This window comes from Leguminivora glycinivorella, chromosome 25 (assembly GCF_023078275.1).
Source record: "Leguminivora glycinivorella isolate SPB_JAAS2020 chromosome 25, LegGlyc_1.1, whole genome shotgun sequence".
In the NCBI taxonomy this organism is placed as follows: Eukaryota; Metazoa; Arthropoda; class Insecta; order Lepidoptera; family Tortricidae; genus Leguminivora; species Leguminivora glycinivorella.
This window is the reverse complement of record NC_062995.1, coordinates 3447333-3466732: the sequence shown is the minus strand read 5'-3', so window position 1 is coordinate 3466732 and position 19400 is coordinate 3447333. Positions and strand designations below refer to the sequence as shown.

General features: G+C 39.2%; 1 protein-coding gene and 2 non-coding genes across 4 annotated transcripts in view; 1 reads left to right on the top strand and 2 right to left on the bottom strand.

Annotated features, from left to right (window-relative positions):
• Positions 1-145: 145 nt before the first annotated feature.
• The window catches only part of LOC125239223, a 37450-nt gene continuing 18195 nt past the window's right edge, over positions 146-19400 (bottom strand). The window contains exons 5-8 of one of the 2 annotated variants that reach the window (XM_048146749.1): positions 18771-18955; positions 17044-17133; positions 14943-15074; positions 146-1669 (exon numbers count right to left, since the gene is read on the bottom strand). In XM_048146749.1, the coding sequence (XP_048002706.1) occupies positions 1580-1669; positions 14943-15074; positions 17044-17133; positions 18771-18955 (497 nt within the window). In that variant the 3' untranslated portion in view covers positions 146-1579. The remainder of the gene's footprint in view (positions 1670-14942; positions 15075-17043; positions 17134-18770; positions 18956-19400) is intronic. The other variant, XM_048146751.1, reaches the window with a different exon arrangement.
• Trnan-auu lies at positions 11590-11662 on the bottom strand. The gene has a single exon. It is a non-coding gene; the product is annotated as a tRNA-Asn (tRNA).
• On the top strand, positions 11750-11822 carry Trnan-auu. Its single transcript has one exon. It is a non-coding gene; the product is annotated as a tRNA-Asn (tRNA).

Here is a 19400-nt window from a genome sequence, read left to right as displayed (position 1 = left end):
GGCATATAAGCTTGAAAAAAAATTAGGATAAGTTAGACAGACTTTCAGGCGTCTGGTAAAAGCGTCCCGGGGATTACTATTGGGTTAGGGTTAGGGTCACTTAGGGTATAGACTTATGAGGAAGTAGTTAAAAAAAGACATTACAGTTACTTAAGCAATACTTTATTTTACTCTTTGGCACATCATTGCGAGATTCTTTGGTAGGTACATTTACATCGAGGCAACCGGAAAAACTTAAAAATAGTTAATTTTAAACTCAACTATTTATATTATGTAATTACATGTAATATTTAATTTAACATTTATATCAATTTACTTATTTTATGATCTTAAAAATAACAAGTAGGTACCTACTACGTTTTAAATACGAGTAAGTATATTATGCATTTTACATATAGGCAGTCAACGAAATCTTGGCACTAAAAAATTGCGCGAAATTCAAATCTTCTATGGAAATCATAAAAGAAAGTATTTATTCAGAGACCATTCCTAAATCCGCAACGCAGGCTTCGTCAGCTGAATACAAACTCCGCTATTAGCTACAAGCTTCGTCAAAAAGTAAAACAATGGAAAATCCGCAACATGCATCGTCAATAAACTAAACCTAAAAGTACATAAGTACTTAAAAAAAAATCTTCGCCCCGACATTTCCAATCAATTTTCAAATGTCACGGCTCGTCGATGATTCCGCAAACGTCAAGGTTTAGGAAGGCACGCGTTTTATGAAGACTATTGGCCAGTGAGCCCTACATTTTTCAAATTTGCCGCCTTTTTTAGTGTCAAAATTTGGTTGACTATCTATATGTATCATTTTGCTCCATCGTTCTATTTAGTCCCCAACCTTTAGTACCGTCTGGTAGCCAAAATTTCGTAACCGGCTATAAATCGGGAATCTTCCCATTTTGTAGCCGGTTACGTTTTGGGCCAGAGTAGTGCCGTTTGGTAACTAAGTTTTGTAACTGGCTACAAATTGGGAATCAATTATTAAGATTCCCGGTCTGTAGCCGGTTACGTATTGGGCCACCGTGGTACCGTTTGGTAACAAAGTTTTGTAACTGGCTACAGAACGGGAATACAATATTCCCTGTTACGTAATGGGCCCGAGTTACTGATCGGAGTACCAAATCGAAGCTAGGACGGTGCGGTGCGGTGTACATACGGACAGAGCGAAACTACCTAGCTAGCTACCTAGTTGACTACGGTACCCTAACTTAATGTCAACATTATTCGAATAATGTATTCATGATGGCAAAAAATCCTATTTTTACGGAATAATTTTTCCCGTTTGGAAGCTGGTTACCAACCATGCCTACGAATCGGTAATGATTTAAGTAGTCTCATTTTGTAACCAGTTACAATACAACACGAGATTCTTTTTCCCGTTTTGAAGTCGGTTACCAAACGTGGTTACAAATTGGTAATGGGAAAGTCCCAATTTGAAGCCAGTTACGAATTGGGATTTTTTCCCGTTTCGAAGCTGGTTACCAATTTTTAGTTACGAAACGGCACTAAACCCTCCGCAAACTATATCGTGTCGCCATTGAGATAACAATCCGGGGTATAGATTTAGTCCCAGGTTCTAGGTCTTCAGGTTCTGTTCTGTTTTAAGCTCCAGCGCCCATACGTGCTGCGGCCAGCCCGTTCGCCCGTTCCCTCTCTTCTCTGCTGTCTGAAACAAAGAAAACGCGTTATTGTCAGCAATAGCACACCTCTGACACTGGCGATCAAATATATGAAAGAGGCGCGTTCCTAGCACACAGTCTAAGCTCGTGTAGGTGAACGTGTACTATGCTTGTATGAGTGAAATATGACAGGTCGACTGTTCGCGTTTTTGACAGGCGGTAACTGTGAGGTAACCGAGAGGGGGCGGGCGGCACTTTCAGCGGGGAGCGAGAGTGGCCATACTGTACGATAGTACGAGTACTCTTTATTATACTGCGGCAATGCTTGCGTATTGGCGCGACAGAGCCAGCGGCGTATCGCTTTCGTTTGGCGTCGGAGAAATGCCATTCGGCTACGGGGCCAGGGTGCGTAGTCGAATGGCACAAACGATCACGAAACGAAACGTAGATATCCATCTCTATCGCTCGTGCGTATTGGCGCGACAGAGCCAGACTACCTTTCGCGGCGTTTCTTTTTTTTTTTCGCGTCGTAATAATGCCATTCTCTTTAATAACTGTCAAAACGAATTTGAACCGTTTGCCATACTAATATTATAAATGGGAAAGTGTGTGTGTCTGTTTGTTTGTCCATCCGTTCAGTGAGGCAAGGGTCGCCATGTAATAACAAGATATGTTATTACTGTTGAGGAGGAGCAGCGTCACGGTATGAGGTGTAGTCAATGATAGACACGAGTAGTAGGTATAGCGTAAAGTAATGAATCTCAATCAATCCCATTTATTGTATAAAGGTGTGCCTATATATACATGTTTGGGATGTCGCTGACCAAGCGATATGCGTTATGTCGCAGTGAACCATTGTGTTACTGCTAAACACGGAAAGTGGCTAATATGCCATTACAGTAGCGACGAATTGCCGTGATTTTTTGTGGAGATAGTTGAAGGGATTGAGAGTGACATAGGCTACTTTTACTCTCTTTCTAACGCGAGCGAAGCCGCGAGCAAAAGCTAGTATGGAGTAAATATGAAATTGAGTTGAGTGACTTGAGTGACGTCACGGTCTTTATACTGACTTTATATTTTTCTATCCGACCTATTATTAAATAGAAAAATAATTTAAATTTAACTAATTACTGCCCGTGTTTTTCTTATTATTATCTGATGCTTTGTTTCGTGCATGGTATACCTACCTATAATATTTTATTCTATGCACAGGAAAGTTCCCTATTCTCAGCGTGACTGGGGGGGTTACCATGACGTGCTAAAGCCGTTCAGTTTAGGTTGAGAGAGAGGGACGGAGCTATGTAACTGCTATAGCTGTGTCCCTTTCTCTCAACCTAAACTGAACGTCTTTAGTACGTCATGGTAACCCCCCTGCTAGTACCGATACATCAATTGTTTAATTAATTTTAATTCTTTTTTAGGGTTCCGTAGTCAACTAGGAACCCTTATAGTTTCGCCATGTCTGTCTGTCCGTCCGTCCGTCCGTCCGTCCGTCCGCGGATAATCTCAGTAACCGTTAGCACTAGAAAGCTGAAATTTGGTACCAATATGTATTTCAATCACGCCGACAAAGTGCAAAAATAAAAAATGGAAAAAAATGTTTTATTAGGGTACCCCCCCTATATGTAAAGTGGGGGCTGATATTTTTTTTCATTCCAACCCCAACGTGTGATATATTGTTGGATAGGTATTAAAAAATGAATAAGGGTTTACTAAGATGGTTTTTTGATAATATTAGTATTTTCGAAAATAATCGCTCCTAAAGGAAAAAAAAGTGCGTCCCCCCCCTCTAACTTTTGAACCGTATGTTTAAAAAATATGAAAAAAATCACAAAAGTAGAACTTTATAAAGACTTTCTAGGAAAATTGTTTTGAACTTTACAGGTTCAGTAGTTTTTGAGAAAAATACGGAAAACTACGGAACCCTACACTGAGCGTGGCCCGACACGCTCTTGGCCGGTTTTTTTAAATAATTATTTAATTATTAATATTACTTGTCAAAGCGAACCCCAGGCCCCAGCATGAGCCGTGGCAAATGCCGGGACAACGCAAGGAGGATGATGATTTAAAATTTAATATTGTTTTCCCCTCACTAGCTCGGAAACATGTGTTTTGTCCTTTAATACCAGCGGGTAAAAACGCATTTTATCCACTAGTGGGTAAAGTAATTTGACCTTGAATAAAGTCAAATTAACTGCTTTAAAATTGATAAAAGTAGGTGAATCTAGTAAAAAAGATGATTTACCACCTGTGGAACTACTGGAAGCAGTGATAAACGCATTTTTTGCGTTGTAGTCTCCTCGCTATAGTGAGGGGAAAAGTTTTGTGTTACACTCGGGTGCAAATGTATTTTCCTTCTCGTGTATTAAAAAACTCGCAAGTTCAGGATTCTATTCTCGAACCACTCGCTTCGCTCGTGGTTCAACTATAGAATCCTTTCACTTGCTCGTTTTTCAATTCCACACTCGGCGTTAAAATACAACTTTGCCCCCTTGTATAACAAATAACTATTACATATAAGTACCTCCATACTTTTAGATAAACTCCCAAAAAATCAGCTCAGACCATATTTCTCGCTCCACTAATAGATTTACGATCCTACCTGCGTCTGCGCAGCGTCAAGCACGCGCGATTGTTTATTATAAAACAGTTTGTAACTAAATGTGAGTTTCCACTAAAGAAGGGCCCTAATTCTTCAAGTTCGACATGGACGTTCCAATCTAAAATGGCAATAGATATTTTCACCGCACCAACTGGTAAAGGCTCTCTTTGCTATTCGAAAACAGATAGCAAAATTGCATTTTATCCACAAGAGTGCAAAGTAATTTCATACAAATTTTAACTTGATGTCTTAAGTTGGTTGGTAGATTTTACCTATAAATGAAGATTTGATGTAGAATCTTAAATTTTGAATAAATTGATGGATTTGATTTAGTTTGATGTTTTATAGGTAGTCAGTATTTTGTTCGTGTTGGTGTGGTGAAAAATTTTGTGTTTCACTCGGTGGCAAAGTTTGTTTAACCTTCGTGCCTTGAAACCCTCGCAACGACGCTCATGAAAGATTCCACTTTTTGAACCACTCGCTACGCTCGCGGTTCAATATTGGAATCTTTCGCTTGCTCGGGTATCAATATTGGCACGTGCGGTTAAACAACAACTTTGCCCCCTGTAAAACAATAGTTATTTGTTTTATTAAATATTGATACCTGAGCAAGCGAGAGTAGCGAGTGGTTCAAAACGTGGCATCATGAGCGATGCGAGGGTTTCAAACGCATGGAGTTTTTTTTTTTTGCAACGAGTGAAACATGTATTTCCGATGAACTACAGTATGGGGTTTTTAAAAAAAGCAGTGTATACGTTTCTAATGCCTTATACACTCCTTTTGCAATGCAAGGGGTGTCACATGCGCGTTGCCGACCCAACGCGCATGTGACACCCCTTGAGTTGCAGGCGTCCATAGGTTACGGTGACTGCTTTCCATCAGGCGGACCGTATACCTGTTTGCCACCGACGTGGTATAAAAAGAAACATTTACGAACGATCGTCTCTTATCTCCTCCTGTTAATGACAGTGGGTGGGTAAATGGCATAATGGTTTCTATTCTATATTGATTCATAGAAAATCGACCGTATTACTCATTACATTTTATCAGGTAAATTACAACTTTATATATCACACACAAGTACCAAATTGCAATAGCTTTTGCCTTGTCTGAAATATGCATGTCATATGATCACGTATCATCAAATACGTCAATGAACATATGTTGGCAACATGGCACTCGATATTATGCTATAGTGATTATATTCTCTTTGTTATGCTATTGTACTAAAGGTTACTAGACTCATATCGAATTTGGCACAATAAATGATTGTCTTCTGTAGTATTTGTACATAAAAAAAAACAATACCTATTAAAAGTGTATTTTCTGACTGAAAAAAAAAGTGTATCATGACTACGTATTTTCAATTAAAAATGTGTGTAATTTTTTATTTATTTTCGCCACCGAAAACGCTGTCAGCCGTCAACGCCGTCAAAACAATCACTGACATATTGAACTTTATGCCTTCATAATTATGTAGTTTAAAAAGTCTGAAAATTTTGTTTTCGAGTAGAATGATCTAATGCACAGATAATCTAAAGATTAACATGACTGTATTGATTTCGCCTGATTACTTTTTTTTTATGGGATAGGAGGCAAACGAGCAGACAGGTCGCCTGATGGTAAGCGATCACCGCCGTCCATGGACACCCGAAACACCAGAGGTGTTGGAGGTGCGTTGCCGGCCTTTAAGATGGGTAAAAGTATACTTTAAAAATATTCTTTGCTGTTTTTAAGTCATAATAAAATGTGTTAGTTAATTGGACAGTACTTAATCATATAAGACAGACTTTAAAAACCGGCCAACAGCGTGTCGGGCCACGCTCAGTGTAGGGTTCCGTAGTTTTCCGTATTTTTCTCAAAAACTACGGAACCTATCAAGATCAGAACAATTTTCCTAGAAAGTCTTTATTAAGGTCTACTTTTGTGATTTTTTTCATATTTTTTAAACATGTGGTTCAAAAGTTAGAGGGGGGGGACGCACTTTTTTTTCCTTTAGGAACGATTATTTCCGAAAATATTAATATTATCAAAAAATGATCTTAGTAAACCCTTATTCATTTTTAAATACCTATCCAACAATATATCACACGTTGGGGTTGGAATGAAAAAAAATATCAGCCCCCACTTTACATGTAGGGGGCGGTACCCTAATAAAACATTTTTTTCCATTTTTAGGGTTCCGTAGTCAACTAGGAACCCTTATAGTTTCGCCATGTCTGTCTGTCCGTCCGTCCGTCCGTCCGTCCGTCCGCGGATAATCTCAGAAACCGTTAGCACTAGAAAGCTGAAATTTGGTACCAATATGTATATCAATCACGCCGACAAAGTGCAAAAATAAAAAATGGAAAAAAATGTTTTATTAGGGTACCTCCCCTACATGTAAAGTGGGGGCTGATATTTTTTTTCATTCCAACCCCAACGTGTGATATATTGTTGGATAGGTATTTAAAAATGAATATGGGTTTTCTAAGATCGTTTTTTGATAATATTAATATTTTCGGAAATAATCGCTCCTAAAGGAAAAAAAGTGCGTCCCCCCTCTAACTTTTGAACCATATGTTTAAAAAATATGAAAAAAATCACAAAAGTAGAACTTTATAAATACTTTCTAGGAAAATTATTTTGAACTTGATAGGTTCAGTAGTTTTTGAGAAAAATACTGAAAACTACGGAACCCTACACTGAGCGTGGCCCGACACGCTCTTGGCCGGTTTTTTATTTTTGCACTTTGTCGGCGTGATTGATATACATATTAGTACCAAATTTCAGCTTTCTAGTGCTAACGGTTACTGAGATTATCCGCGGACGGACGGACGGACGGACGGACGGACGGACGGACGGACAGACAGACATGGCGAAACTATAAGGGTTCCTAGTTGACTACGGAACCCTAAAAAGGGTCAAGTAGCCTATTATTATTGGTTAAATTAATTCATTTGGTAGATACTGCATCTAAATCAACAATGATAATTTTAGTGAATTATATTGTTTTATTTAATTAAGTATTCATCTGAGTTTAATGTCCTGAAAAATTTAAATACTTGCGTAATGAGATGAGCATTCTAGTAACTTTGTTGCAATTAGGTTTTTTTTAAAGTTTGTCGAATAACGAATCATCATCGTTGTCTTTTTCGCTAACAAATTAGTGCTGATGATGATATTGTAGCTCAAGTGCCTGTAGTTAAAAAAAAACTAAGAACACAAAGTTAAATTACTTTATTAAAAAATATATAATGGCAATCACAATAGTTAGTGAATCTTCATTTATATAGAGTGAATTTTCAATTTCTCATAATACTGTTATGAGTTCTATTCTAATAACATAACGGACACACCCTGTATCTACTTTACAAACATCTCAATTATCAAAAACCAACATATCAAATCACCAACAACCAAAACCACTGTTCCAATTTCAAACAAGCCACGTGCCTCCAATTTTAAAACGATTACACGGCCCATAAACATAACATTAAAAAAAACTTGTAACAAAATCTATGGGCGGGAACTTTTTTCACAAACAGTTTAGAAATTGCTACCACGTGTTGGCTGTTTACGCGCGACCGTTGCCTAGAAAAAGTTGTGTGAAAAAGTTTGGCTCCCGTGAAATCGTTCTCTGGGGAATTTAGATTTATTTTGGATAGATTTTACTATTGTTTTAATTGATAACGATATGAGTGTTATTAATGTGTTTCGTATTTCCCTGTTTTAAACTCAAAATCGAAATCTGAATACATTTTTATTTTTATTTTTAATGATAAAGGTCCTCCCTTTATATTTAGCATGTCTTTCCCATCACCGGAAACCATAGGTTAGGTATTCTGGACCTTTAGAAGGCGTGCGCGGAGCCCAAGCTAACACGTAGGGGCCCTTTTGACACTTTAATGAATTGTAATTTAGTTTTAATTTTAGTTTAGTTTTGCTGTTATCTTTTAGTTTAGAATAGTTTTATTTTGTTTTTTTTTTGTTATTTGTACCTACATTTACTTTACCCCTGTTTTTTAAATCAAAAATATTTTATTGTATAAACAAGGGTACACATATTTAGCAATATTATCAATTTATTTACTACTCTTAGGTGTACCACCTACTTCAAAATTCAGAAAACTTTAGTAACGTAAAAAATATATGAAATCTTTGATGAAACAGGCACTTTTATTCCAGATTTAGGGATGGGTCACATAACCTAAGATCGGTTTTCATATTGATTTTAAAATTAAATGCCTTGACTGAAACATGCGAAAAAAAACAATAGCCCCATTATCGTAGTTGAGGTACTAAAGAAATAATAAAGATAATGCGGTTATTTTTTATTAATTGCGCCATTAATGCAGTGAGCCAATTGCGATTGGTTGCATGACGAGTGTTGACAGAAATGCAACTGGATAAATAAAACGCTACTCGGTAATAGCCAATGACCTTCGAATGGTTTCAATGTAAATAGCGCTGCATAAAACAGTAAAAATTATACAAAATAGTTATTTTATTTACAAGGAGACAAAGTTGTTGTTTAACCGCTATATTGAACCTGAGTAAGCGAAGATCTCTAATATTGAACCACGAGCGTAGCGAGTGATTCAAGAATTGGAATCTTGAACGATTCGACTTGATTCGAGGGTTTCAATGCTATAGTAGTTACCGGGCAGTTTCTTACAACAGTTGGAGTGGAATTCTTTGCCGGCGGCTATATTTCCGAGCTCATATGACTCGGCAACCTTCAAATCAAGAGTGAACAGGCATCTTCTGGGCGAGCTCAGTCCATCGTAGGCCACGTCTTTGCATTTAGCTAGTCTGTGGTCAAGAGTAAGACTTCATAATTCAAAAAAAGTTCTTTTTATACTATGCACGAAATAAAGCATCAGATAATTAAGAATAACATCTTCTTCTTCTCTTCTTTACATCCTGTTACCCTCTGCTGGGGTGTAGGGCTCGAATCATATTTCTCCATTTACTCCGGTCTTGGGCAGTTTGAGTGACCTCCTCCCACCCCATGTCTAGCACCCTGAGCTCCTGGTGAACCGAACGACGCCAGGTCGATTTAGGGCGGCGTGGTTTGCGCTTTCCGGGTACATTCCAGGTGAGGGCCATTTTGGATAGGTGGGTATCAGGTTTTCTGAGGATGTGTCCAATCCAATGCCATTTCCGCGTCTGTATTTCTTCTTGTACGGGTGCTTGTCCAGTTATTCTTAAACCGTATTATTATTGAATAAGTCGAAGGGAAAGATATGTCTAAAGTCAATGAGTTGAACGTGACGTCACTCGACACGATTTCATATTAGATATATAAAAGAAGAAACTGACTGACTGACTGACATATCAACGCACAGCCGAAACCGCTGGTCTTAGAGATCCCAAATTTGGCATGTAGGTTCCTTACAAGACGTAGAGGAGCACGAAATAGTACATTTCGATACAAGTGCGAAAAAGAGGAAGTTCGAAACGAGTGGCGATAAATTAAAACACGACCGAAGGGAGTGTTTTAAATCGACACGAGTTACGAATTCCCTTTTCGCACGTGTATCGAACGACGTTTTTCAGTACAGATGGACCTCCGAAGTTTCGACCTGCCATATAATGAACCACTTCTCGCACTAGTTCGTAAAAAAAACACCATCTGTACTGAAAAAATATTTTTTCAAACCTCTTAAGAGGGTGAAATGTGGGACCAAAGTTTAGTATGGGAAAATAACATTACTTACGCGGGCAAAGCCGCGGGAAAAAGTTAATATTAGATAATTCCATATTAGCCAATCATTCAAATTCGTTCTGACAGTACGAGTGGGTACTTAAAAAGAAGCTGATTTGACTAGAAGTAGGTGAGCGTCAGGACCCCTGGACCACTACAGATATTTGATGTTTAGTACATACTAAAATTTAGTACCTATTTGTTACTATTTGGTACCTGAGTACATATATTTGGTACCTCCACTAATATCGGAAAATCGAGCGAATAAAGTGGCCAGACATTCTGACGTCAGGATGTCTGGACCATTTTTGGTTTACATAGTTCTAGACAACACTACTAATAAAATAAAAAAAACACTAATTTGATATCTTAGTCAATATTTACTACCTATTTGGTACCTGTCAATATATTTTTTTCAAATTTTTTTGGCGTACCAGAAAAAAGTTATGATGGAATTTAAAGTTGTGAGCCCAGCCGTGGCGTTGAAGTATGTAGCGCATGTCCAAAGAATAGAGGCAAATCCGCCTGCCCTCCTGCGCGTCAATTTAAATAGGAATTTATTTTTAGGCACTTGCACATCATCTCTACTGACTAGTGGCATTAATATAGTCGAAATATAAAAGTAACAAAACAGGGTCAAAACAGGCGCTACATACTTCAACGGCACGGCCGGGCTCACAACTTTAAATTAGGTAGTAAATATTGACTAAGATATCAATTAGTAGTGTTGTCTAGAACTATGTAAACCAAAAATGGTCCAGACATCCTGACGTCAGAATGTCTGGCCACTTTATTCGCTCGATTTTTCGATATCAGTGGAGGTACCAAATATATGTACTCAGGTACCAAATAGTATCAAATAGGTACTAAATTTTAGTATGTACTAAACATTAAATATCTGTAGTGGTCCAGGGGTCCTGACTCTCACAGAAGTAGCCTGTAGGCCGGGAAATTTCTACCAACATTCCTATCCGACTGGGGTAGGGAATGTAATCGCGAGAGTGGCGCACCAGACGCCGGTAATCTAATAACGAAACCAGATGGCCCATAGTTTTATTGCTTATCGCCATAATTATGGCCTGTGCTATTTCACGCGTTGTGAAATACGAGTAAAATTCGGCATTTCCGAGGAACTGTTCAGAATCTTTGCCGCTTCTTTCCGCCATTGGCCTATAAGATGGCCTGTACCTACCATCGGAGGTATGTTCCTTCGCGCAAATTACTAAATAATAAATTTCCTCGACTGTACTCGTTGCAAAAATTACGAGGGCGACCCTTCGGACCATTTTGGACCAACAAACATTGTGATCTGAGGCTTTTTTAACTGGCCAAAGTGTGTACAAAAAAATGCAAAGATTTTTTTTATAAAATAGATATACTTAATGTTTTTCCTACTCAGAATCACGAGCCCTTTCGATCCTACTAGGTGAAAAAAACCTCTCAAATTTAATTTTTCCACTTCGTTACCATTTTTCAAACACTTCGTACAGAGGTTACAAAGTGGAAAGTATGCAAAATAATAGAAAATGTTGGGACCATTTTTTTATCTCTTGTTTTTGTCTTAGATTGAAAGGGCTCGAGATTCTGAGTAGGAAAAACATTTTAACTTCTGATTAGCAGAAACGTCTGCAATCGATGCCACTAGGCTTAGAAGAAATTTAAAAGTGGAAAATGTCTGCCTTGGGTGAGACTTGAACTCACGGCCTCTGGATCAATATTCCAGCGCTCTGCCAACTGAGCCACCAAGACTTCAACCAAGCCAGCGAAATTTTCCACTACTAAGGTCTACGGGTCCCATTGACCTTAGTAGTGGAAAATTTCGCTGGCTTGGTTGAAGTCTTGGTGGCTCAGTTGGCAGAGCGCTGGAATATTGATCCAGAGGCCGTGAGTTCAAGTCTCACCCAAGGCAGACATTTTCCACTTTTAAATTTCTTCTAAGCCTAGGAAAAACATAAACTTTACCTACCTTAGAAAAAATATTTTTGGTCATTGTTCTCGCGAAAATGCCTGTATGACTATATTTATGAAGTCGGGAAGCGGTAACTTCGTTCAGCGTAACAGCTTGAAACCTATTTTCCGTCTGGAGGACAGAAAACGATGTATAGCCTGACCATAAATCAGCAGTTCTCGAAAAGTTTGTACAAAAATTAAGGGAAAAGTTAAATTTGTTTTTATTAATTCCTATTTTGTTACCAAGATTTTGTTAATGAATTGAGATTTTATTAAGTTTTATTTCGTCATTAAGGTTCTCTAGTATCTATATTTTCTTAATTATAACAATTATCCTGTATATATCTTACGAAAGTCGAATTATATTACGAGTATATTATAAATGCATGCACGTTTCTTAGAAATAAACAGATTAAAAAAAAAAAAAAAAAAAGCCGAATGGCATTTCTGCGACGCGAAACGAAAACGAAACGCCGCGAAAGGTAGTCTGGCTCGTCGCGCCAATACGCAAGCGATAGAGATAGATATCTACGAGCGTTTCGTTTCGTGAGCGTTTATGCCATTCGGCTACGCACCCTGGCTTTAATTCACACGTTTAGATAAAAACTGTCTATAAATAAGTAGGGACTTTTGAAAACTCCGTGTATGACCTACAACGCCGTCGTGCGCCGGCGCGGCGCCGCCCGCACTTGAAACAGTGCGCATGTGCAAGATAACGGTTCCCGAGAGAACTTCTCAATTACTGCCAGATTTATATACTTATGGGTTGTGGGTACCTAAGTACTCGTGGCATGAGTGGCGGCGATTATTGGAAATAGCTGCGATCATTAGTAATTTTTTTTTTTCTACTCCGGTACCATATTTGTTATTTACCTAGCTACAGGCACACCTCGGATACTGGCGATGAAATATATGAAAGAGGCGCGTTCCTATGCACACAGTCTAAGGGCCGGTTGCATCAAACCGTCTGTCACCGTTAAAGCGTTCGTTAAATTTTATCGTATGGGAAGTTCCATAGACGTCTGCTGCGTGACGATCAAGGATCGGACAAACGCCAGTCATTTCGAAAATGTAACCCTGTTCCGTATGTATGAGAAAATTAACTCCGAGGCACAATCATATTGGGAGAACAATATACCAATGTCAACGATTACATATGCCCCTATGACGTCCGTAGACTGTGAACGGACTTTTTCAACGCTTAAATGGGTCCTAAATTCACGTCGTTATAGGCTCACACCTGAAAATTTAGAAAAAAATTGGGTGTTTCTATTTTATTGGCGAAAGTAATTTTCGTAATAATAATCATTAACTAATTTGTCACTGGATATAAATTATATGGTCCAATAAATTTATAAAACACTTACAATTTTTTTATTAACATAAGGAAGCCTCTGCTGTACGGAACAGGGTTACATTTTCGAAATGACGGGCGTTTGTCCGATCCTTGGTGACGATAATGTGTCTGTCAAATGTGTGATGCAACTGGCCCTAAGTCTCGTGTAGATGAACGCGTACCATGCTTGTGTGAGTGAGGTCGATTGGTCGCGGTGACAGGCGGTAACTGTGACCGAGAGCGGGTGGGCGGCACTTTCAGCGGGGAGCGGGAGTGGCCATAATACTGTACGATAGTACTCTTTATTATACTGTGCTATAGGGTCGTCACAGATACTTAAAGCCCTGCATAAGAGATGTCAAGACAAGATTCCCCAAAAACGCATTTGCGCATACACGCAGTAGTATCATTTTTAACGCACTGCGTGTTAATACCACTTCTCATTGCTACCAACCAACTCAGAAAAAAAAAAACCGGCCAAGAGCGTGTCGGGCCACGCTCAGTGTAGGGTTCCGTAGTTTTCCGTATTTTTCTCAAAAACTACTGAACCTATCAAGTTCAAAATAATTTTCCTAGAAAGTCTTTAAAAAGTTCTACTTTTGTGATTTTTTTCATATTTTTTAAACATATGGTTCAAAAGTTAGAGGGGGGGGACGCACTTTTTTTTCCTTTAGGAGCGATTATTTCCGAAAATATTAATATTATCAAAAAACAATCTGAGTAAACCCTCATTCATTTTTAAATACCTATCCAACAATGTATCATACGTTGGGGTTGGAATGAAAAAAAATATCAGCCCCCACTTTACATGTAGGGGGGGTACCCTAATAAAACATTTTTTTCCATTTTTTATTTTTGCACTTTGTTGGCGTGATTGATATACATATTGGTACCAAATTTCAGCTTTCTAGTGCTTATGGTTACTGAGATTATCCGCGGACGGACGGACGGACGGACGGACGGACGGACGGACGGACAGACAGACATGGCGAAACTATAAGGGTTCCTAGTTGACTACGGAACCCTAAAAACATGATATTCTACCTTTTCATAAGAAATTGAACCCAAAGTAAAGGTAACCTGTAAGCTCTCCGTCGTGATGGGGCATTGTTCAGTTCAGCTCTGAACCCTCCTGCTGGCTTTCCATCCGTCTCCAACACCTTGAGGATCTAGGAGATAACCTGCTGAAACATTTTGCCAGAACACTCTGGCTTTTCATAAGGTATTGAGTCACCTGTGTATCAGCTCTCCCGCGTGGCGGGGCGTGATGCAGTTCCGCTCTGAACCCTCCTGCTGGCTCCCCATCCATCTTCAAGACCTTGAGGATCTAGGAGATGACTAGCTGCAGCATTTCCCTGGACATTCTAGCTTCTCATAAGGTATTGGACCTAAGGAAGCAAGCTCACCTGTGTATCAGCTCCCCGCCGTGGCGGGGCGTGATGCAGTTCCGCTCTGAACCCTCCTGCTGGCTCCCCATCCGTCTCCAAGACCTTGAGGATCTAGGATATGGCCAGCTAAATCATTTACCAGGATATTCTAGCTTTTGCATAAGAAATTGGACCCAAGGAAGCAAGCTCACCTGTGTATCAACTCCCCGCCGTGGCGAGGCGTGGTGAAGCTCAGCTCTGAAGCCTCCTACTGCCTTTCCATCCGTCTCCAACACCTTGAGGATTTAGGACATGACCAATTGACCAGCTGGAGCATTTTGCCAGAACACTGGCTTTTCATAAGGTATTGAGTCACCTGTGTATCAGCTCTTCGGCGTGGCGGGGCGTGGTGCAGTTCTGCTCTGAAGCCTCCAGCTGGTTCTCCATCCGTCTCCAAGACCTTGAGGAGGTAGGAGATATAGGAGGTGGCTAGCCGGAGCGTTTTGATCTGTAAAGAACGGGTAAAGTTAGAAGATGATTTTTTTAAAACACGAAAGAGGAGCACACTTTAAAAATATTCAAAAGGTAGCATTTTGTTCACGATAATTTGTGATTGTGGAATTTAGGTTAGGTTAGGGTCTCTGACACTACAGGATGTTTCTATGTCCTGCAATATTTTATGACGTGAATGTAATGTATCATATCTACTGAGGAATGTTTCTATGGGTCAAACTCCAAAGTAACAAGTATTTTGGCTGTACATATATCTTACACATTATCGACGTAAAATTATACAGGGTCACATTCTGGCAGGCAATTATGGTCCCGCGATAAATGATAAAACATAAGGCCGTCCCTATCGCACTATTAGTAAGTGCGATAGGGACGGCCCGATGTTTTATCATTTATCGCGTGACCATGATTGCCCAGCTGTACGTAGCCCTATATCCGAGCAGTGACATAAAAAAAACCGGCCAAGAGCCACGCTCAGTGTTAGGGTTCCGTAGTTTTCCCTATTTTTCTCAAAAACTACTGAACCTATCAAGTTCAAAACAATTTTCCTAGAAAGTCTTTATAAAGTTCTACTTTTGTGATTTTTTTTCATATTTTTTAAACATAAGGTTCAAAAATTACAGGTGGGGGACACACTTTTTTTTCCTTTAGGAGCGATTATTTCCGAAAATATTAATATTATCAAAAAACGATTTCAGTAAACCCTTATTCATTTTTAAATACCTATCCAACAATATATCACACGTTGGGGTTGGAATGAAAAAAAAAATGTCAGTCCCCACTTTACATGTAGGTAGGGGGGGGGGTACCCTAATAAAACATTTTTTTCCATTTTTTATTTTTGCACTTTGTCGGCGTGATAGATATACATATTTGTACCAAATTTCAGCTTTCTAGTACTAACGGTTACTGAGATTATCCGCGGACGGACGGACGGACAGACAGACATGGCGAAACTATAAGGGTTCCTAGTTGACTACGGAACCCTAAAAATCATGCTCTACGGCGATGGCGTCAAGAAAACGCTGCGTTCGTATCATTGACAACTTAAGAGTCTATACAGACTTCATCGGACGTCATCGGCACGTCAATTAGAGCGTTTTCACATTATCTTATCCGATATCGCATGTAGGAAAGATGTCAAAGGCAAAAATCAAAGATGGCGCCTGTTGTATACACCGTGTATTTTTGTTATCCCTTAAATTCGACACGCACTTAGGTTCATCATCAGGAACCACCCTGTATATCGCCTTTTGTAAAATTCGAAAAAAAAAATTTTTTTTCCAGAGTACATAATAAATGGATTAATTAGTGTGAGAGGACCTTAATAATAACATTAAAGTCATTGTCAAGTGTTTGACGGCACATGTCAAAACAAATAACATTAGTAAGTGGTAACTGGTAAGGGATGCCACACACGTGTTCAGTAATATTTTTTTTTTAATAATTCGGTAACCGTACGTAACGTAAGAGTTAAGAGGCTAGTTTCTTAGAGAAATTGATTGTATTTGAACTGAAGAATCTTCCCTTAAAGTTAACTGAATTCAATAAAAACAGGATGTATATATGTTAAGAATTTCACCACCCCCTTTCTTCCCGTGGGTGTCGTAGAAGGCGACTGTGGGGATATGGGGTAAATTGTGGCGTAGGCGAGAGGCTGGCAACCTGTCACTGCAATGTCACAGTTTTGTTTTCTGTCAACCCCTTATTTGCCAAGAGTGGCATTGAAACTTGAGTAGTTTCATATGCTCTGCCTACCCCTTCATGGGATACAGGCGTGATTGTATGTATGTATGTATGTATGTATGTATGTATGTATATATTGATCCTACGTCCGATATCGGACCGGATAATGTGAAAATGCACTTGAAAGCAAATATTGACGCCGAATAATTGACGGACCGTTATCATTCAGTCTGTAAAGTCTCTTTAAAATGATTAATATAAGGTTGATAGTAACCAACCTTGGACAGTTTAGTGTCGGGTGCGACGCGAGGGATGCGCGCACGCAGCAGCGAGAACGCAGCGTTCACGCCCGCCGACCGCACTGCCGTCTGCCAGAGAGGTCATTATTATACCGGGTGAAATAAAGGACTAGCCATACTGTGCAAGTGACATCTAAGGTTATAATTAATAACTTTTATCATGGGATTAAGGCACTGTCCCACCGCGAGCTATAGCTCACCGCTGGGCGAGTAACTATAAACATCACCGTGTCTCTTTTATTTGCACGGGAGTGATCTTTTGTTCGTTTTTATAGCCGATAGCTCATAGCTTACTAGCTCGCGGTGGGACCAGGGATTTGCCTATTGCGGAAATCGCGAATAACAAATTGGCTGTGTTCCATACATTCCGATTGACGTGATGCTTATGTCTGGAACAGTCGAATCGTCACTACTTTTAAAAAAACTTGTATCTTCGTCTGTTAATGAAAAGAAAATTGTAGTAAGTATGTATGGAATGCATATAGACTTACTGCGTTTTAACTTTGAGGAACAGCGTGAGATACGAGATTTTTTCAAAGTAGTGACGAAATTTTCTTTCGCGATTTCAGCATTGGTCCCGTAATAAAAGTTGGTCATTATGACCCCAAAAGTCACAATGCAAAGTATGACTGGTCCTTTTTATTTCACCCTGTAGATGTGAAAATATAGAAATTAGAGGGACGTAAAATAAATTAAGAATCCATTTTGACCGATACAAAAAGAAGAATTTATCTATGAAATTATTTCACAATTTATGAGCATTCTGACAATGTCAAATGTTATCCCACCAAAAACATTTTGTATGAAACTAGACAAGTCTCGATGGAGCTGCTTGTTTATCTCTAAAAAGTAATGAAATCTAGACTAAGTCGTGCCAAGTCTAAGGTTCCTTACTGCGATTTCTTTATTATTATAGTTAATGTTGTGTGACTTTGCTTGAAATTTTGAATTTTAAGTACGTGGTTATAGCTTAGGTACTGGATGACGAAAAGTTTTGCGTTCTGTGGCCCGTTTCTCGAAAGGTACAAGCCTTGTATTACAAGTGCGCGAACTGTCAAATCGTATGGGTTGTCATGGAAACACACTTGTACCTTTCGAGAAACGGGCCACTGGTCTTATCCAGAGGTTCTCAAATAGGGGCCTGAAAATGCGGCGAAATGGTTCCAGTAAAGGCAGTGTTGGCTTCGCGCTCGACTTGGTCTGATCAGACAAAATAATCCTTAGTTTCAAATACTTAGAATAAACGCCCCATCGGAAGATAATGAATTCATTGATAAATTCGCCTTAAAGAAGAAATTAAATCTGGCAGACGGCAGCGAAAAAGGGTATTTCTTATTGAAAAACGTGAAATCAGAACCTCATAAGAGTCATAAGTAAGGTTATATGTATAACACTAAGTGTAGTAAATCTGGTCCTCCTCTAAACTTTTTTAAAAATTTGCCCCCAATGACAAAAGTTTGCTCACCACTGTTCTAAATTACTCTTTCATCATTCAGTCAAACATTCATTCATTATCAATTCATTCATTCATTCACTTATTCATTTATTCATCCACTTATTCATTCATTCATTCAGTTAGTTGTTCATAGATTCACTCTTTCACTCATACATTCATTAATTCATTACTCCTCAATCATTCATTCATTTATTTCATTCATTCATCCATTCATTCATTGTCACGTGTGAGAGAAGTGTAGTGTGGTCACCTTGGAGAGCTTGGTGTCGGGCGGTACGTTGGGTATGCACTCCCGCAGGTCCGTGAAGGCAGTGTTGATGCTCTGCGTGCGCCGGCGCTCCTTCTTGTTGGCTGTGCTGCGCCGTTTGACCACGCGCACGAAGGACGGCGCCGCAGGGCGCGGGTAGCGGGGTAGTTGGAGTTCGCAGTCCACACCTGTGTTGACAAAATTTATGAAAAAACCCCGATGTAGTGGACCGATTTTGATCAAGCATGGCTAAAAACACTCCCGACTAATTTCGCTTTCGAACAAAAAAACCGGCCAAGAGCGTGTCGGGCCACGCTCAGTGTAGGGTTCCGTAGTTTTCCGTAGTTTTCTCAAAAACTACTGAACCTATCAAGTTCAAAACAATTTTCCTAGAAAGTCTTTATAAAGTTCTGCTTTTGTGATTTTTTTCATATTTTTTAAACATATGGTTCAAAAGTTAGAGGGGGGGGGGACGCACTTTTTTTTCCTTTAGGAGCGATTATTTCCGAAAATATTAATATTATCAAAAAACGATCTTAGTAAACCCTTATTCATTTTTAAATACCTATCCAACAATATATCACACGTTGGGGTTGGAATGAAAAAAAAAATCAGCCCCCACTTTACATGTAG